Here is a 16,853-nt window from a genome sequence, read left to right on the forward strand (position 1 = left end):
AAAGCAGCAACAGGGGGCAGGGTGCTGCGAGGCGGGGAGGGTAATTGTCTCAAGGTGTGGAGAGAGCCCAGCAGGCTGATATTGTGCAGCTCTGCTCCCTGCAGTGTGTCATTGTACTGTGTGTATGTGTGTTTGTGTGTGTGTGTGAGTGTGTGTGTGTGTGTGCCAGGCCATGATGGTGAAAGACAGGTAAAAACTCTACTCACTGAAAACAAGAGAAGCAGGGGGTTTGTAGAAGAGAACTCAAAAGATTTATAAAAAAAGTTTAAGGAAAAACAGCAGAAAGGGGTATATCGTTATCTTACACATGGTGGTAAGTACAAAAAATAAAGAAATGGATTCAGGGGGTTGGGTGAAATACAAACAAACAAACAAACAAACAAAGGGGGAAAAACAAAGAAAATAGAAAAATGTAACACATGAGAATACACAGCGTATGAAGCCACAGGCAGGACAAGTTGGGAAGTCTGTGTGCGTGTGTGTGTGTGTGTGTGTGTGTGTAGGGGGGGGGGGGTTAGAGCCCCAGTGGGGGTTTCTTCCAGAGTTCATCCCTCTTGAACGAGGGAAGGAGGGGAGGGAGGAGAGCCAGGCTGTCTAGTATACAAACTATTCAGACTCCAGGCCTGTGTGGTTCGCCTGCAGCAGAGTCGCACTTCAGTGTGACTCAAGTATCCAATAAGCTCCAGGAGGCTAACTGAATCCATTTGAACCAGATTGAAAGAATTGAATTAGATAGCCGCACATGCCAAGACCAAATGGAAAGAGAGAGAGAGAAGCTTCACGAGACAAATAAAACTTCATGCAATACAAGTGGGTGGATGGCTGTGGAGAAAGAGAGAGAATGATTTGTGAAACAAAAGCAAAAATGTGAATTATTCATTAATCGACCCAATTAAGGGAGCCAATAGAAGCCTGCCAGACCCTATATGTATTCTTTCTCATTTATTTTTTAATATATGAGTTTGAATAAAGTTCTGCTCATGTATTTTCTTATTTTCTTTCTCTTCTCTGCAACACTTCTTTCTTCCTCTCTTTCTCTCTTCTGTAACACTTTATTTTAAGGGTCTGTGAATTCCAAATAAATTTTCAGGAAGTTTCCTGGAATGATTCAGGTAATTTGGCACCAATTATAGGTATAACAGATTCAATTAGTACACTAATTACACCATTAAACACCAATAACTCAAATTAATTAATTACAATTCAATGCCAGTGCAACAAAAAAGATACTTTTATTCAGTGCACAGCAGGTAAACAAGGAAAATGTTAAATTTTGCAACTCGTAAGCATACAATTCATACAAGCAGACATTCAATCATCAATAAACATTTAAATGGGACAGCAGCTGCTTATAAACTCTACAAACTATCTGACTTCTAATAATTAACTAAAAAATGTGTCTCTATTTTTCATACAAGTACCAAATCACATTCTTTCCAGATATTATCAAGGAATAATGGACCCGTAAAACACTCTAATCTTTGTTTCATTTGATGGATTTCTTTCTGTGTTCTTTTGTTCTTATCAGTTCATTGTTTCATTAGATTTAAAACCTTACACCATATACAATTTAACTCTGGTATTAGGATTTTAATTTTGGGAAAATTGCAGGATTGTGTTAGCAGGTGTGTTCCTGTGACCACTTAGACCTCAGAGAGGTACTTAATCCTGCTGTCCCTCCACAGAAATCACAGGAGTGCGTCCATTTACAGAGAAAGCTGAGAAAATTCACAAATGACACCCTCACTAAATTACCTCTCTCTCAGCACCTCTCGTTCTAGTTCCCAACAGTCTCTGCGAGGTGGGAGATTTTTTTTTTTTTTTTTGCTGAAGGTAGCAGAGTTGCCCTGTTTGAGAGAGAGAGACAATGTTCCCTATTGTGGCAGAACAAAAAGAAAGTTAAAGTGCAGGAAAAGAAAGAGAGGAAAAAGGAGTCAAATGAGGGAGGCAGGGGAGGCGAGGTAGTTTGTTTTCATTTGCAGAATATGAAATATGAAGAGGCTGGTTGGAGAACTTGAAGGAGAAAAACAGGGAGGGAGAGAAAATTGGTTGCATGGCCAATCAGAGACCAGGCACACACCCGGTCAGGCTCTACGTCCCTCCCTCTCCCTCTTCCTCGACCCCACCCCCCCTTCTCTCTGCTGAGAGAGCATGCAGATAGTTGGCTGTGTCTGTGGCGGAGTGTGAGAGGCCCAGAGAGCCGGCGAGAGGGGAGCTGAGATCAGTTACAGCAGTCAAGGAAAGCATCTGAGAACAGAGAGGGTGAAAGTAGTTTGGGTTGTAGAGCAGAAATAAGCCAGACAGAACTAGAGGAGGAGGAATTTTGTCCATTCAGAGGATTTAGTCTGCAAGGGACGGGACAGGCGGTCAGGGGGCAGTGGCAGGGGCCAAGACAGACAGACAGACAAGGAACACCTGGGCCAAGCAGGGCATAAAGTTACTTTGAGTCACAGCTTCTTCTGAGCTTTTACACACTTTTCTCCTGTTAGCTCAGCTCAGCCCGCAGAGCAATAGCAGAAGACTGTAGTTGTGTTGCTGTGATTTGAGAGGAGCATGTTTGACTGTATGGAGGCTCTGGGGCTGGCCCCGCGGCCCCTCTTTGATGTGTCTGGACAAGGCTCCTGCATGCTAAGCAAGGCCACCCCTTACTTCTCCGGCCTGGACCCCTTCGCCTGGGCCGGGACCGGCAGCATTCAGTGTGAGTACTCGGTCTATCTATCTCATCATCCTGCATGCCCATCAGACTGGGAAAGAGCAGCTGTGTGAGTGATTGTGTGTGTGTGTGTGTGTGTGTGTGTGTGTGTGTGTGTGTGTCTGTGTGTCTGTGTGTGTCTGTGTGTGTGTGTGTTCTTATCAGAGTCCTGGTTTTGTTATCACTGAGCTCTCTCCACAGGAAGAGTCGGATTCCTTTCGATTCTTATGCACTCATTCTCACCCTGCAGTTTGTTTGTTTATGTGCTTAGCGCGCTTTGTGGGTGTGAGCGAGTGAGTTGGGGAGTGCATATTTATACATCATCGTGTTTGTTTTCTTTATGAATGACTTCACATGACTGACAGCTCTTTTAAACAATGCGGGACCTGACCCGGCGATGTGTCCAGAAAACAACAAGCGACGTCCAAACAGAAACAGCTTTGACAGATTGAAGGCAAATGGGCCTTGAAATCACATGGTTCCAATGTGGCCAATAAAGTCATGGTTACAAAGAGATAATTTACAATACAGAAATGAAGACAATTTACACCCAGATGTGTGCAGAAGCTCTCTCTCTTAATCATTTTACCGTATGAGCAATATTTGACTTGATTTGCGCCGACATCTCTGTAATTGGAGGAAATTACTCAAAGCTACAATTCATTTGAGCAATTTTCTTCAAAGGAAAAGATTACTTCAGGAATGACCAATTGTTGAAAATACAGTATGAATCAATTGACATATAAGCACTCCCTGTTTCCCAACTCCACAGGCTAGACATTCTTTTGACAGCTCCTCAAAAGACCAAAGCAGACAAGGCACAGATTGCATCAGGTATCAAGATACAGTGTAGAAAACCCAACGGCCACACAGGAACAGTCACACAGACAAACACTGCAAAGATAAATGAGAAGAATAGATTCTCTCTGGTGAAATAATAAGCGGACCTTTTGTTATTGTCATGGAGTCCATTTTCAGACTCTTTGATTACATTTGGCTTTGCGGGTTTTTCCTTGTGCTGTGGCTCGGAAAATCAAACATTGACTCTATCTATCTATAGAAGTCGACTTGCTGAAATCTATTCGTATGTGTCATCGAACTGAGTGCACTCTTTTCTTTTTTCTTTTCAAAATGTTCTCGCCACTGTGCTCAAATGCTTTGCGATGTCAAATCTGAGCACCTCAAGTCTATTTATCTTCAGTAATCATGCAGATACTGAGGCATCAAGCACTGTCAAGTCCACAGTGCTCGCTAATGAAGATGGATGAGCAGTCAGGATGACAAACACCACAGCAGGGCCTGTTTCAACTTGCTAAGGAGCTTCGCCAGATGCCAGCCTAAAAGACAAATGTCCACAAATGTTCATTAATCATGTTTTCTTCATATACTTTTTTTTTTTAGTTGTGCAGGTTGCAGGTTTAGTATCAGTCAAGAAACTGCACATGTACATTTCTGCTTAGAATGAAAGAACCACAAAGATGTTTCCTGCCTGACCGGGGTTTTTTTTTCATGGTTTCTGTTTCTAAATAACTTCTAAACATTGATGGAAAGTAACACTGTGAAGTGTTACTGACGTATTACTCACCTCTGACATCTCTACTTTTACTTTCCTTTTTCAAACACATCTAGTTTTTAGCTTTAAACATGACACTGGGCTGGCAAATTGCAGAAGTTTTGAAGTTTTATAATTGATTAGTTGATTGACAGAAATATAATTGGCAACTATTTTGATAATCAATAATGATGGTCAATTGTTTAAATAATTTTTCAAGCAAAAACTCACAACATTTCTCTTCTCCAATGTGATGATTTTAGAGCGGCAACTATTACTTTCATTATTGATTAATCTGCTGATTATTTTCTAAATTAAAGTCAACAAAATACAACAAAATAGTGAAAACAGTAATGTCCTCAATTCATTTGATTGCCTAACAGTCCAAACCCTTAATATATATATATATATATATATATATATATATATATATATATATATATATATATACACACACACACACATATACATTAAAATATTAAGGACACAACTTCCTGTTCCCTTGAATGACAAAGTGTGACCAAACTTTTAACTAGTGCTGTTTATGACAAAGAAAAACAGCAAATCATCACATTTGAGAAGCTGAAACCAGAGAACATTTGGCATTTTTGCTTGACAGACTAATGAAACAATTAATTGATTGTCAAAATAGTTGCCGTCGATCAACTAATCATTGCAGCTCTAGATGATGATGATTGGCTGCTTTTGTCTTTTTATATCATGTGATCTGAATATCTTTGGGTTTGGGACTGTTGGTTGGCCAAAACATTTGAAGACATTACCTTGTGAAAAAAAATTGTTAGTTGCAGGCATATCCTGTTTCTGTTGTTTTTAAGGATTTTAAATTTAAAACATACAATATTATAGTCATTTCTGCCACTGTGGACGTCCAAGTAAATATGTCATCACCTTTCTTTTATTTTCCACTTTCTCAACAAAATAATCAATCTCTCTGACTCTTTAACATTGACACCTTTGGTTTATTACCATGCCAATCTTGTATTAGCTAATCTGACACGTACACAGCTATGATTTGTTTCCTTATTGTGCATAATCCAATGAACTGCTGCGTAGTTGATCAGCAGCTCTCACTGGAAAGTGAAAAAAAGGTGATTAGTTTGCTTTTTCAGTATTTCTTCCAGTGAACACATACTGTTGGACACTGCAGCTCTAAATTCCTGAGAGCATTTTGGTCTTTTTGACACGCGCTTTCTGTCCTCTGTCTGTGTGTGTGTGTGTGTGAAGGAGGTGGTGGTGGTGGGGAGGGAGGGTCATCCTTTCCTGTGTTTTTTTATGTGAGAGGCAGTTCAGCACCTCTCTGCCTTCCTTTGTTTCAACGTCAGGAGGCATTAAAGGGAGCGGGGACATGCCGAAGTCTGTCCGCTCTCTCTGTCACTGTGCGGGGGAAGAGTTTCTCCAATGTGACATTTGTTTCTCTCCTCTTTTGAAGATTCTCTCTTTTCTACACTTGATCTTCCCTTTCCAGCAGTGTGTATCAGTGTGTGTGTGTGTGTTTTCCTCCCAGCAATAATGTGTGTTTATTCTTTCTTATTCTCATCTTACATGCCTTGTGTTGTGTAACCAAGAGCTTTTAATGATTCAATTACAATCACAAAGGCTCAATTAAGAGATTAGGTGCTGTGTAGGGGAATGGCAGTGAAAAGAGATGAGAGCTGAAAAAAGAGTGGAGGGATGAAGTTGGATTTGGGATTAAACCACCCCGCCCCCGTAACTCTTTGTATCTTGGTGTTTCAGGCCTTGAGGGGAAATGCTCTCCTCTTCATTCAGTGATAATCTCTCTTTCTCTTCAAAGCTAGTTTCACAATGCTCCTGGACCACCATATCACCACATCAGAGGAGAAAAGTTAACTATAATACAATGCTGATAAAGAAAAGAGAATATTTCCCTGATTTATGAGATTGAAGATAGTAGTTTTAGGGAGTGTGTCTGTATGCTGCGGTTCTCTTATCACAAGACTCGTATAAAATTTGGTAATCTGGCTGGCAGAGCATTTTGATGCCTGCAGGTTATCCTCCCTTAACACTGTCACTGTCTCACCACTGGTGAGAAAGAAACTACTCCGGGCACCCTAACTGCCTCTATGAACCTGAAAATTCAAGTTCAGTCAGTGTGTGTGATGTCTCATCATCTCAGATGATTAACAGACCTGCTAGATTACTTGTCAATCTTTATAATTACATGTATGTAACCGCAAATGCCTGTCTGCATGTTAGTCTGATTTCCTCTGGTGATTTTATTCAGAGAAAATGAAAATGAAAAGTCACAGAGTGAACAAAGCACTGTTCCTGTACACAAACACTGAAATGGCTAGTGGTGGTGATTGTGGTAGGGAAAAAAGGAGGTTTCAGGTTACAACCAACCCTGCAAGGAAAATCATTTGCATTCAGGTGTTTTGTGAATTCATCAACATAGAAAAGAATATGAACAAAACAGAATTGCTCAATTTTTCTTCTCTTCTTCTCTTTTTTATTTGGTGGCATTTCCTTTAGGCAGCCTCCCTCACATCCCTCCGATCATAAACAAGATTATGAAACAAATCACGTCGTGTCATATAATTTAGTTACTGCGCATCATGCAAACGCTTTAATCAAATTATTACCTTGATTTGGTTATTTGCGGTAATCAGGTTATAGTTTGCACGTTAACTTACAGCATTCACCTTTCACTCTGAACGCCTACAGACTCATCTGGTGGGAATGCGCATGTGACAAATAGGTTATAGTTGAGCCGTAGATTTCACTGAGCTGAGACAATGTCTGTAATCAAATATTTTTCCAATTGCAGTGCTCTCATGAAATTTACAGGAACAGATACGATCTCAGGCTGCTGATCGGTGACTAAGTGAAACCAACATCTTGTGAGGTTCAGTCAAGTTCCAGCTTGTCTCTGATTGCTACAGCTTCCAGCCATGTCTCTAACACACCACGTTGACTTTACCTGAGTTTATCCTTTGAAGATTCTGATGAGTTATTAGTGTGTCTGATATGTCTGCTAAACCATTTGTCAAATATCCTATATTTACACCACACACCAGTAGAAGAGTTGTGGGTTCGCTGACAAAACATGTTTTCACAAGATTTTTGACAAGACTAACAAACTAAAAATCTCTTCACATCATGATGGTTATGTGTAATCTTTGAACAATATGTGCATAAGAGTACCTGCCTGAATGCTAAAAGCCACTTACTTTGCTGGCAGTTGTTTTTGTTGAAGTCATGTTAGGTGTCTCCCACATCAGTGATATCTTCAGGGTGCCAAGTATAGAGGTGGAAGCTGACTGTGTAATATCAAAAAAAGGGCAAAAATAGAAAGCTGGGATTTATTGGGTGTCATAAAAAAGAAAGGGTGTATTGTATGTATGATGATGAATGGGAGGGACAAAGCCAGATTTAACAACCTGTCCCATAAATGCTCCTGCCCCCACACTCCTCAGACAAAGCTCAACTCCATGACCATGGTAGAAAAAAAAAATTACATGATTGTTGTTTTCTGTTTTTCTTTTTAAACCTTGCCTTGGACATGATCACATTGTGAAGCTCAGTTGAGGGTGAATCATGATTTCTTGATTATTTACTTTTGGCTCTTTTGGCCCAAATTTCTACTGTGGATCTGAGATTGCAGGACGTTGTCACAACTGTGGCAAGTTTGAGGATTTATTCAGGATTTGTGTTTTTGTTTGTGAGCTTGTGTATGTGTATGTGTATGTGTGAAGTGTGTATGTGTTTGTGTGTGTTTGTATGTGTGTGTGTGTCCCTGCCTCCTTTTTAAGTGTTTGGTGCTGCTGTTTTTATGGAGCCATCTCCTGGACTGTAGCCTGGTTTTCACAGCCTTTCCTTTAAAAGGCGCTGCCAATGACAGGAAGGGCTCCTCCTCCTGCCAGGGCAGGAAGGCAGGAGAGGACATAGGGGGGAAGAGGGTTATTAGTGAGGGTTGAGCTGGGGGAGGGGAGAGGGGAAGGGGAAGGAGGAGGGTGGGGTGGGGGGGGGGGGCACTGGTATTGAACTTAGAACAGCTGATGAAAGGGATTGCCACTCAGATCTCCCCCATCTCTTCCCTGCTGTCGTGGTAATTACTCACTAAGCATATTTGACGTTGCAGCTCTCCCCACCATAGTTTTTCTGCTCATGAAACACAGCATAGTACAGTAACTGTAAGTATGACAAATGCATTTCTTAAATAAAACTGCAGGCCAAGTTACACAATCAAAATTTAATTTACAAGTTGCATTAACTTTTCCCTTTGAAATCAAGTTGGCCAAGCCTTTTTATTACAGCTATTTAATAATTGATACTCATTCCACTGTGTTCCTCCCTTTCTCTCCTCACCGTGTTTGTTTCTGTGAGTGTTGTTGTATTCAAAGTCGCACTGAAAACCATCACACTAAGTCTGGCCGACCCATGGCCCCTTGCAGCAGCCCACACACACATATTCACATGTGCACGCACATTCCACAGTATGCTGCTGAACATTGAGACAGTCAGGCGAGACATTACATAAAAACTGAATTTATCATCCAAAAGAGCACAAAAAAGTGCGGCTTTGTTGTCATTTGAAGTTTAGTTTAGTAGTTTTACAGTTGTCAGAGTCTAAAAAAGTATTTTTCAGAATCCTGATCTGGCTTGAAAAGGAAAAATAAATACGTCGCATAATACAGCTACAGTTTAGGACTTACTAAACTCTTTGTAATGAAACCAAATACCTTAGCATTACCCTCCACTCCTCTCCAGTGTGAGGCTCTGTGGAGCCTGCAGGCCAAAGTCTAGTTCAATGAGATGTGCGATGTTGGCAGGTTGAGCCAGGCTGCAGACTCTACAGGGCATATGTCACACTACGTCGTCCACGCAGCCAGTCGGAGAGGGATGGGGAAAAAAAACCCTTCAATATCAGTGTGAAACAAACCACACACTCACTCTATGTGCGTGTGTGTGGACTGTATGTACATTCAGGCAATTTAAACAAACCGCAGCTCAATGACACATGGCCTCAGTCAGTGTTTTCATTCTCATGCACTTGTTAACACAGAATGACGGATCAGTCCTGCTGAAACATCAGTTTCCTCACCCGAACTTACCTCATCAGAGCTAGATGCTAAACAGACTGGCTTACAGCAGCTCTGGCATTCTAAAAGCTCAAACAGGCTCATTTTCATATGTAATTTCACATTTATGTTCTCGGAAAAGACTGAAGAAATACAACAAGTTTAGAGAAATCGTAGCTGTGTCCAAGATCCACATTACACACTACACATTACTCACTAATTCTAAGCAGGTTTTGAGTATATAGTATGTTCTCACTGGAAAAAGTACACACAAAACAGTCAGTATGGACACTAAGAAAAACTTGATTTTAAGTGTACTGTTGATGGACACTATTGCAGTGCACAAAGGAAATGGCACCTAACAGAAAATAAATCTAATTGAGGATGTTGGTGAAACAGCTCCAGTAACACATTACATTTTTTTTAAAAAAAAGTTTAGTTGGTAGTGACATTTTAAAGTCATAGTTTGACGTCCGATGATGCAAATACACTGTCATTTCCTGTTTGCATAAAATGATTAAGTATACAGTAGTAGGGCTGCAGCTACTGATTATTTTTTTGATTAAGCGATTAATCGTTTAGTCTCTAAAAAGGGCAGATAATAGTGAAAAATGTCTTCGTTTGAGGAAACCGGTGCACTTCTCCTGGACTATACCCTTAAAAAAACAGTGTCTCTATTCTCCAGAACAAAGTCAGGAAAAAAGGCAGCACTCCATAGTTTAAAAAACTGCAAAAAAAATCACCTTATGTTATGTATTGGTCTTTTTGATGAATTTATTCACAGTCAACAGGCTCTCAGTGATTCTATTTGCTGTTTTGTTTTGTTTTGTTTTTTTAACTATGACGTGCCGCCTTTTTCCTGACTTTGTTCTGGAGAATGCTCATTGTAAATTTCCACAGCCCAAGGTGACATCTTCACATGTCTTGTTTTGATATGTAGTTTACAATGAAATAAAACAGAGAATAATAAAATAATAAAATAAAACAGAGAAAAGCAGCAAATCTTTACATTTTGGGAAGTTAATATTTGGCATTTTTGTTTAAAAAATGGCTAAAACAATTAAGCAATTATTAAAATAGTTTCAGATTAATTTTCTGTCGATTGACTGATTAATTGACTAATCATCGCAGCTCTAGTAGATAGTATATAATACAATGAATATGGATTTGGGACACAGATTGTTTTTAGAGCAGCAGCGGCTTCTGTATCCATGTTGCCAAATTTTATATGAAGGTTTGGTAAAAATTTGTTCAGGACTGAAATCTTTCATTCCCGAGTTTCAAGACTCTCAGAGCTGATGAGGAGAGTGTCTGCTTTCAGAGGGGCTTCTGTTGTCTAAACAGGGACGTGTTGATCTGACAACAAACACTGAGTAAATGGAAGAGGGGGGATGTTGGAAAGACACACAGAAACAAAGGTATAGATCAAGTGAGGTAATATATAGCAACACTAGTAATATATAGCCTCTGTCACTCAAGTGACAGAGGCTCTGCCAACGTATTCCTATAAATGGATTTGTATTGTGTCTCCACTGTAAGTAGTTGAGGTTTAAAATGAAAAGATTTATAGCTGAGATTGCATGTGAAGTCCTGCACAGAAGACGTATCAACTTGGCTGATGAATCTGACTCACACGAGTTGAGTCGTCTTTTCTGAGTCCAATAGAGGTGTGCTGATTGATGTTGTGACATGCTAAGGGGTGAGTTGTAGGTTAAGAAGACGCAGGTATTTTTTTCTTGCCAAGGCTCTGAGGCTGAGCTCAGTTCAGGGTGATGACAGCTGCTGACAGTTTTTGGCTTGTCTCCTTCTTTCTCCACACCAGGTAGAGCCACCAACCCCCCCCCCCCCCCCTCTTCCCTCCTCCCTCCTTTCTCTACCTCCATCCTAGCGTCTCTCACCCTGTCTCTCTCTGTCATGTTTCTCTGAGTCACGTCCCTCCTCAAGCCTTTCTCACCACACTCAGACAATGTCAGTCACTGCCTCTCTCCTGGCGCCAGATGCCGTATCTCCGTTTCAACAGGAGCGATTTTTCCACTTGTTCTCTCAGGGCCACTTTTACATTGTCAGTGTTACTATATAAACAGAAAACAGCGATCACATTACAGTGCCATTTAATTCAACTCCGCCTCATTCTCCTCACCTTCCACACCTGGGCTCTAATGCCCCAAAACTGAACACATTAACAGTGTTTACCTCCTTCTCACAAAGCAGATCTTTGTTTACTCATAAACTCATGTGTGGAACATAATACGTTCTACTGACTCACTGCTGGAGAACATTGTGTTTTACTTGCAGCCTTTTCTGGGAGAAGAAGTCTCTGCCAGACCAGAAAAATAATCATTTCAACTGTGAGCTTTACCATAACGGCTGCAACTAACCATTTCCTTGTCTTTATCGATTAATCTTCCAACTACCTTTTAGATTAACTGACAAATAATTTTGCCTATAAAATGTCAGAAAATAGTGAAAAAACTTCCAACATGTTGTTTTCAGATTGCTTATTTGGCACCACCAACACTCCTAAACCCAAAGATATTCAATTTACTATCACATAAGACAATTCTCACAAGTGACAGACTGGAAGTTAGCAGCTATCATATAATAATCATATCATATATCATAATCATAATGCATTACTACTTTGTATGTGCTGTTGGGCCTGGAACAAATTAATGTTTGGACACTTTTGCCAGAAAAAAATCACTTGAACTAATTTGGTCGGTTTTTATGGTTGAAAACTTACTGACATATTAACATTAATACATTTATGTGACACTTGCTGTTTTGTTCTTTCATTGACTGCACACATCATTAACTGTTAAACATCAATATTGTGAAGTGCCCCTTCTGGGAAAAATGCATTTATAGAAAATAAAGCGGGCCGCAGCACAGAATGATTCAGTTTAAACATAAGCTGCACCCACCAGTTGTTTGTCATTATTTGAATGTGGGAAATAAAGAAACAATTTCATGTTTGTCAGTGCAACTAATCTGGTTTGAATTACAATGTTTTCAGAGGGGATGAAAATCTATATTTGCTGTGTACAAGTTATAAATGACATTAATGATATTTATGTACGCACTGGGACTTTAAAACAACAAAAGAAATTTTCAAATTTATGCACACATGTCATCAAAAAATTAATGACCAGTATGTGCGCAGTGATCCCAGTTGGTTGTGTTTTGTAATTTCCATTTCAGATTTGCTCACTGAAAGAAAGTGAAAGAAACGGTGCTCCCAGTGAAACATATAAGAATCACACACATACATATAACTGTGTCAAAACCAATTACCAAAACTAGCTAAAGGTAAATACAAAATATATGATTATCCACTTAAAAACATTGTTTTATTTCTTCATTTGTTAATGACAAGGACAACAGCTGTAAGTGTTGAGCAGAAACACATTAGGATGAAGTAACACTCAATTGGACACTCATATTTGAACACATTTTTGAACTTTAAAACCGGCTGCTGGACATGTAGTTAGTAATGGCCTTCTCAAGTCAAGGTCAAAGTTAAATGGTCAAGATTTTTATTTAACCTCTCGGCCACTGGGAAGTTTCTGTCCTCACGTTCACCTCCTCCTCTCCTTTCTTTCTCTTTTCATTTTTCCCTCTCTGTTTTTATTAGATTATTCCTTTGTGCCTTTGCTTCTCTGTTTTTTGAAACCTTACCACTCTTGTTAATGACAAGCTGCGGGTTCAGGGTAGGGTTGCTGTGGTGGGGTGGGGGCCACATTTGGTTCAGTCCTGTGCTATCCATTGAAGGTGACAGGAGGGGCAGTGACTTTGGGGTTTTGACCCTGGATTCTTTATTTTTACTAGGAAGGGATCCAAGGATGGAGCTGTTGATGTGAATAGCTGCCCAAGGTGACTGGATCCCAATAAAGAGGCCGTCAGCCTGGCCGGGGGCCTCCTTCCCATCCCAGACACAACCTTTATAGGGCCGCTTATGAGCCTGGGCAACTATTAAACCCTGTCCAGCCTGCACTGAGGAATTTAGGGCCAGGAAACAAGGGAGTGGGGGTGGGAGTGGGCAGAGGGAGGTGAAGTTGGGGTGACTGAAGGTGAAAGTTGAAAGGCATGTTCGAAGGAATCTGGTTGTTCTTTAGTCATCACCTTTAAATGTGTGCCAGGCGTGTCGCTGTTCTACTTGTTTTGTTTTAATTTGAGCATAAGGATCCGCAGTTTTTTAATCAGCTGGACGTGCTCGTCGCTGCGTCTGTTTTACATTGTTTGCTCTGAACGTTTTCATTAGCAGCAGTTGAATGACTTTGCCTGTGGCCCAAGCAAATGGTGTTATACAGTGTGCCATTTTCTTTAGCGAGACAGCGAGAAGGAACAGAGGGAGACAGCCGAGTCTCATAAACATCCCGCTTCTGTTTGTTCACATGGGGCTGGAGGTATATAGGCAGGTCTGGTTGGACAGCCTTTCAAATAAAAATGTGAGCTCTCTCTCTCTCCCTCTCTCTCTCTCACCCACACACACACACACACAAACATACAAAAATTCAGATGTCAGTCAAAAAGTCAACAGAGGTATGCTGCTCCCCCACTCACCAGTAAATGGAGAAGCCAATCAAATCTCAGCTGCCAATCAGCATTTTATCAGCAGGGCCATCTGGCCATCAGCTAATTGTGTGTCTTTTAAGTCCCTGTCAATCAGCAATGCCCCCCTCCTCCCTCCCTTTTCTCTTAAAAATGTCTGCCTTTGAGCTTGCCTTCTGGCTCCAAGAAGTGGCCTGCATGGGGTTGGGGGGTTGTTTGTTGACCACTCTTCTCTCAATCAGTTGTATTAGCTTTCAAAGACTTTATGTAAACAAGATGCTCTGATAAAATAAGAGAGTTTAAATGCTTCTTGTCTCTCTCTCTCTCTCTCTCTGCAGCGGTGGAGACCCAGAGCACCAGCTCAGAAGAGATGGTGCCCAGCTCCCCATCTCCTCCTCCTCCTCCTCGTGTCTACAAGCCATGCTTCGTATGCCAGGACAAGTCATCCGGCTATCACTATGGAGTGAGCTCCTGCGAGGGCTGCAAGGTAAAGATAAACAGACAGAGACACACCAAGAGTTTACATGTATGAAGTGAACAGCTGGAAAGGAGAGAGTGAGAGTCAGATGCTCAGCTGGAGCCTGACATATGGAGTTGTTACCTCTGCTGTTGTTGAGCCGCCCTCTAGTGTTTTCTTACCAATACTGCACATTATTACTGTAATGTAGCAGAAATTAACAATGTATGGCCAACAAGTGGTTAATGCATGTTGTCTGTTGCTGTTGCAGTTTATATACCGACACCGCTATTGATATTAGCACTGAAGAAAGAAGCAGTAAAAAATGGCCTCTCAACTCTGTGCGTCCTCTGGAAAAAAAACTTTCTTTAATGAAATTATAACTTGTATCACTGAGGAAGATGTGTTCAACATGTTTATGCAGTACATTCCCCTTTAGCTCATTGTTTTATGAATATTGTGAAATTTAAAAGTAAAAGATATTTTCAGGGATCTTGCTGATCTTTTGGCAAAAAGACATTTTCTTTTAATCTGTTTCAGGGTTTTTTCCGGCGCAGTATCCAAAAGAACATGGTGTACACCTGCCACCGAGACAAGAACTGTCAAATCAACAAAGTGACCCGCAACCGCTGTCAGTACTGTAGGCTGCAGAAGTGCTTTGAGGTTGGCATGTCCAAAGAAGGTGAGTGTCCGAGAAAATATGGGATTCAGGATCAAGATGTAGAAATCAATACTAATATAAGTATCAGTGTCACTAAGGAAAATTAAGATCTGCTACCTGTTCTTTGTGTTTCTGTAGCAGTGCGTAATGACAGGAACAAAAAGAAGAAGGATGTAAAGGAGGAGGTGGTGCTGCCAGAGAACTACGAGCTGAGCGGAGAACTGGAAGAGCTGGTGAACAAAGTCAGCAAAGCACACCAAGAGACGTTTCCATCTCTGTGCCAACTAGGAAAATACACCACAGTGAGTTTTCCTTATACGTACAATCACATCCACCCGTACACACTCCACTCAAGAGTTGGCTCACCGCTTTGCCAGAATGACAAACACAGTATGGACTCTGCACAGCTACACAGACAAAAGTGTCCCTCTTTCTCTCTCCCAGAATTCAAGTGCTGACCACAGAGTACAGCTGGACTTGGGCCTGTGGGATAAGTTCAGTGAGCTCTCCACTAAGTGCATTATAAAGATTGTGGAGTTTGCCAAGCGGCTACCAGGCTTCACTACGCTCACCATCGCTGACCAGATCACCCTCCTCAAATCTGCATGTCTGGACATCCTGGTACCAACCACATGCTCCTACTACTCCTCCTCTATAACCTCCTCCCCTTCCAACCCTTTTCCACCTCCCTAACGCTTTCTCATTTGTCACGCTGCTTAACTTTTTGATACGAACAGCGCCTGAAACATTCAAATGTGATTTTGGACAGCCGTCATGAAATTATTCTGGACAGAATTTCATCAATATTTTACCCTGTTGAACGTTTCTGTCTCACCCTGTTCTCCCCCTTCTTAGATGCTGAGGATATGCACTCGCTACACCCCAGAACAAGACACAATGACCTTCTCAGATGGCCTGACTCTCAACAGAACCCAGATGCATAACGCTGGCTTTGGCCCACTCACAGACCTGGTGTTTGCCTTCGCTGGTCAGCTGCTGCCTTTGGAGATGGACGACACAGAAACGGGCCTCCTCAGTGCCATCTGCCTCATCTGCGGAGGTAAATCTTGGCGACTGTTGTCGTTTCTTAATGAAGCTATCAGCCAGTAGCTTCCAGCTTTTGCCTCGCTGTCATCTTGTCAGGTGGATAACAGACTGCTAGCATTTTCTTACCTCTTCAAATCTGTACTTGCTCTCTCAGATCGTATGGACCTGGAAGAGCCCCAGAAGGTAGACAAGCTGCAGGAGCCTCTGCTAGAAGCTCTGAAGATTTACACCCGTCGCCGACGCCCAAACAAGCCTCACATGTTTCCCCGCATGCTGATGAAAGTCACAGACCTTAGAGGAATCAGCACCAAAGGTTAGCTGCAGTTTCACATATCATATTCAGAAATTAAGAAAAAGGTCTTGGTATCAGACAAAACTCTTTTGTGTCCAAAGTATTGACAAGTGTAAAGTATTAATTTTACTTATTCTTTGATTTAAAGAAAATCTTTGTCAATTTTAGACTATTTTTTTAGTTTTTAGTTTTTTTTAGTTTCTGATGTTGTTAAATACATTTTTGTATAAAATATGTTTCTCAAGGTAAGGTATCAAAAAAGAAAAACTCAAAAACTCAGGCATGAAAATTATCAACAAATTTCAAACAATACTGAGGCCTTTTTAGGTGACAGCTGGTTGAAAATAATAAAGCAAAATAATAAAGCAACTTCACCACTGACATCTGAAGGTTTTCATTTCAAAATGGCTTGTTATTTATTGAGAAATAAAGCTCACCTAATATCATTGTATTTGCAAATCATAAATGCAAAATAGTTCTATCAGGTGGAAGGTACCATCATCTGAAGATCATGACAGTGGAGAGGCATTGTTTTCCTCAA

General features: G+C 40.9%; 1 protein-coding gene across 3 annotated transcripts in view; it reads left to right on the forward strand.

Annotated features, from left to right (window-relative positions):
* LOC122980907 (retinoic acid receptor gamma-A-like) overlaps positions 1-16,853 on the forward strand; it is a 53,409-nt gene that overhangs the window by 32,464 nt on the left and 4,092 nt on the right. For 2 of the 3 annotated variants that reach the window (XM_044349342.1, XM_044349341.1), the window contains 6 exons: positions 14,194-14,342; positions 14,853-14,994; positions 15,112-15,275; positions 15,418-15,594; positions 15,829-16,033; positions 16,175-16,333. In XM_044349342.1, coding sequence (XP_044205277.1) covers positions 14,194-14,342; positions 14,853-14,994; positions 15,112-15,275; positions 15,418-15,594; positions 15,829-16,033; positions 16,175-16,333 — 996 coding nt within the window. Of the gene's footprint in view, positions 1-2,159; positions 2,699-14,193; positions 14,343-14,852; positions 14,995-15,111; positions 15,276-15,417; positions 15,595-15,828; positions 16,034-16,174; positions 16,334-16,853 lie in introns of those variants that run through there. The other variant, XM_044349343.1, reaches the window with a different exon arrangement.

The sequence above is a fragment of the Thunnus albacares genome, chromosome 4 (genome assembly GCF_914725855.1).
Source record: "Thunnus albacares chromosome 4, fThuAlb1.1, whole genome shotgun sequence".
NCBI classification, from domain to species: Eukaryota; Metazoa; Chordata; class Actinopteri; order Scombriformes; family Scombridae; genus Thunnus; species Thunnus albacares.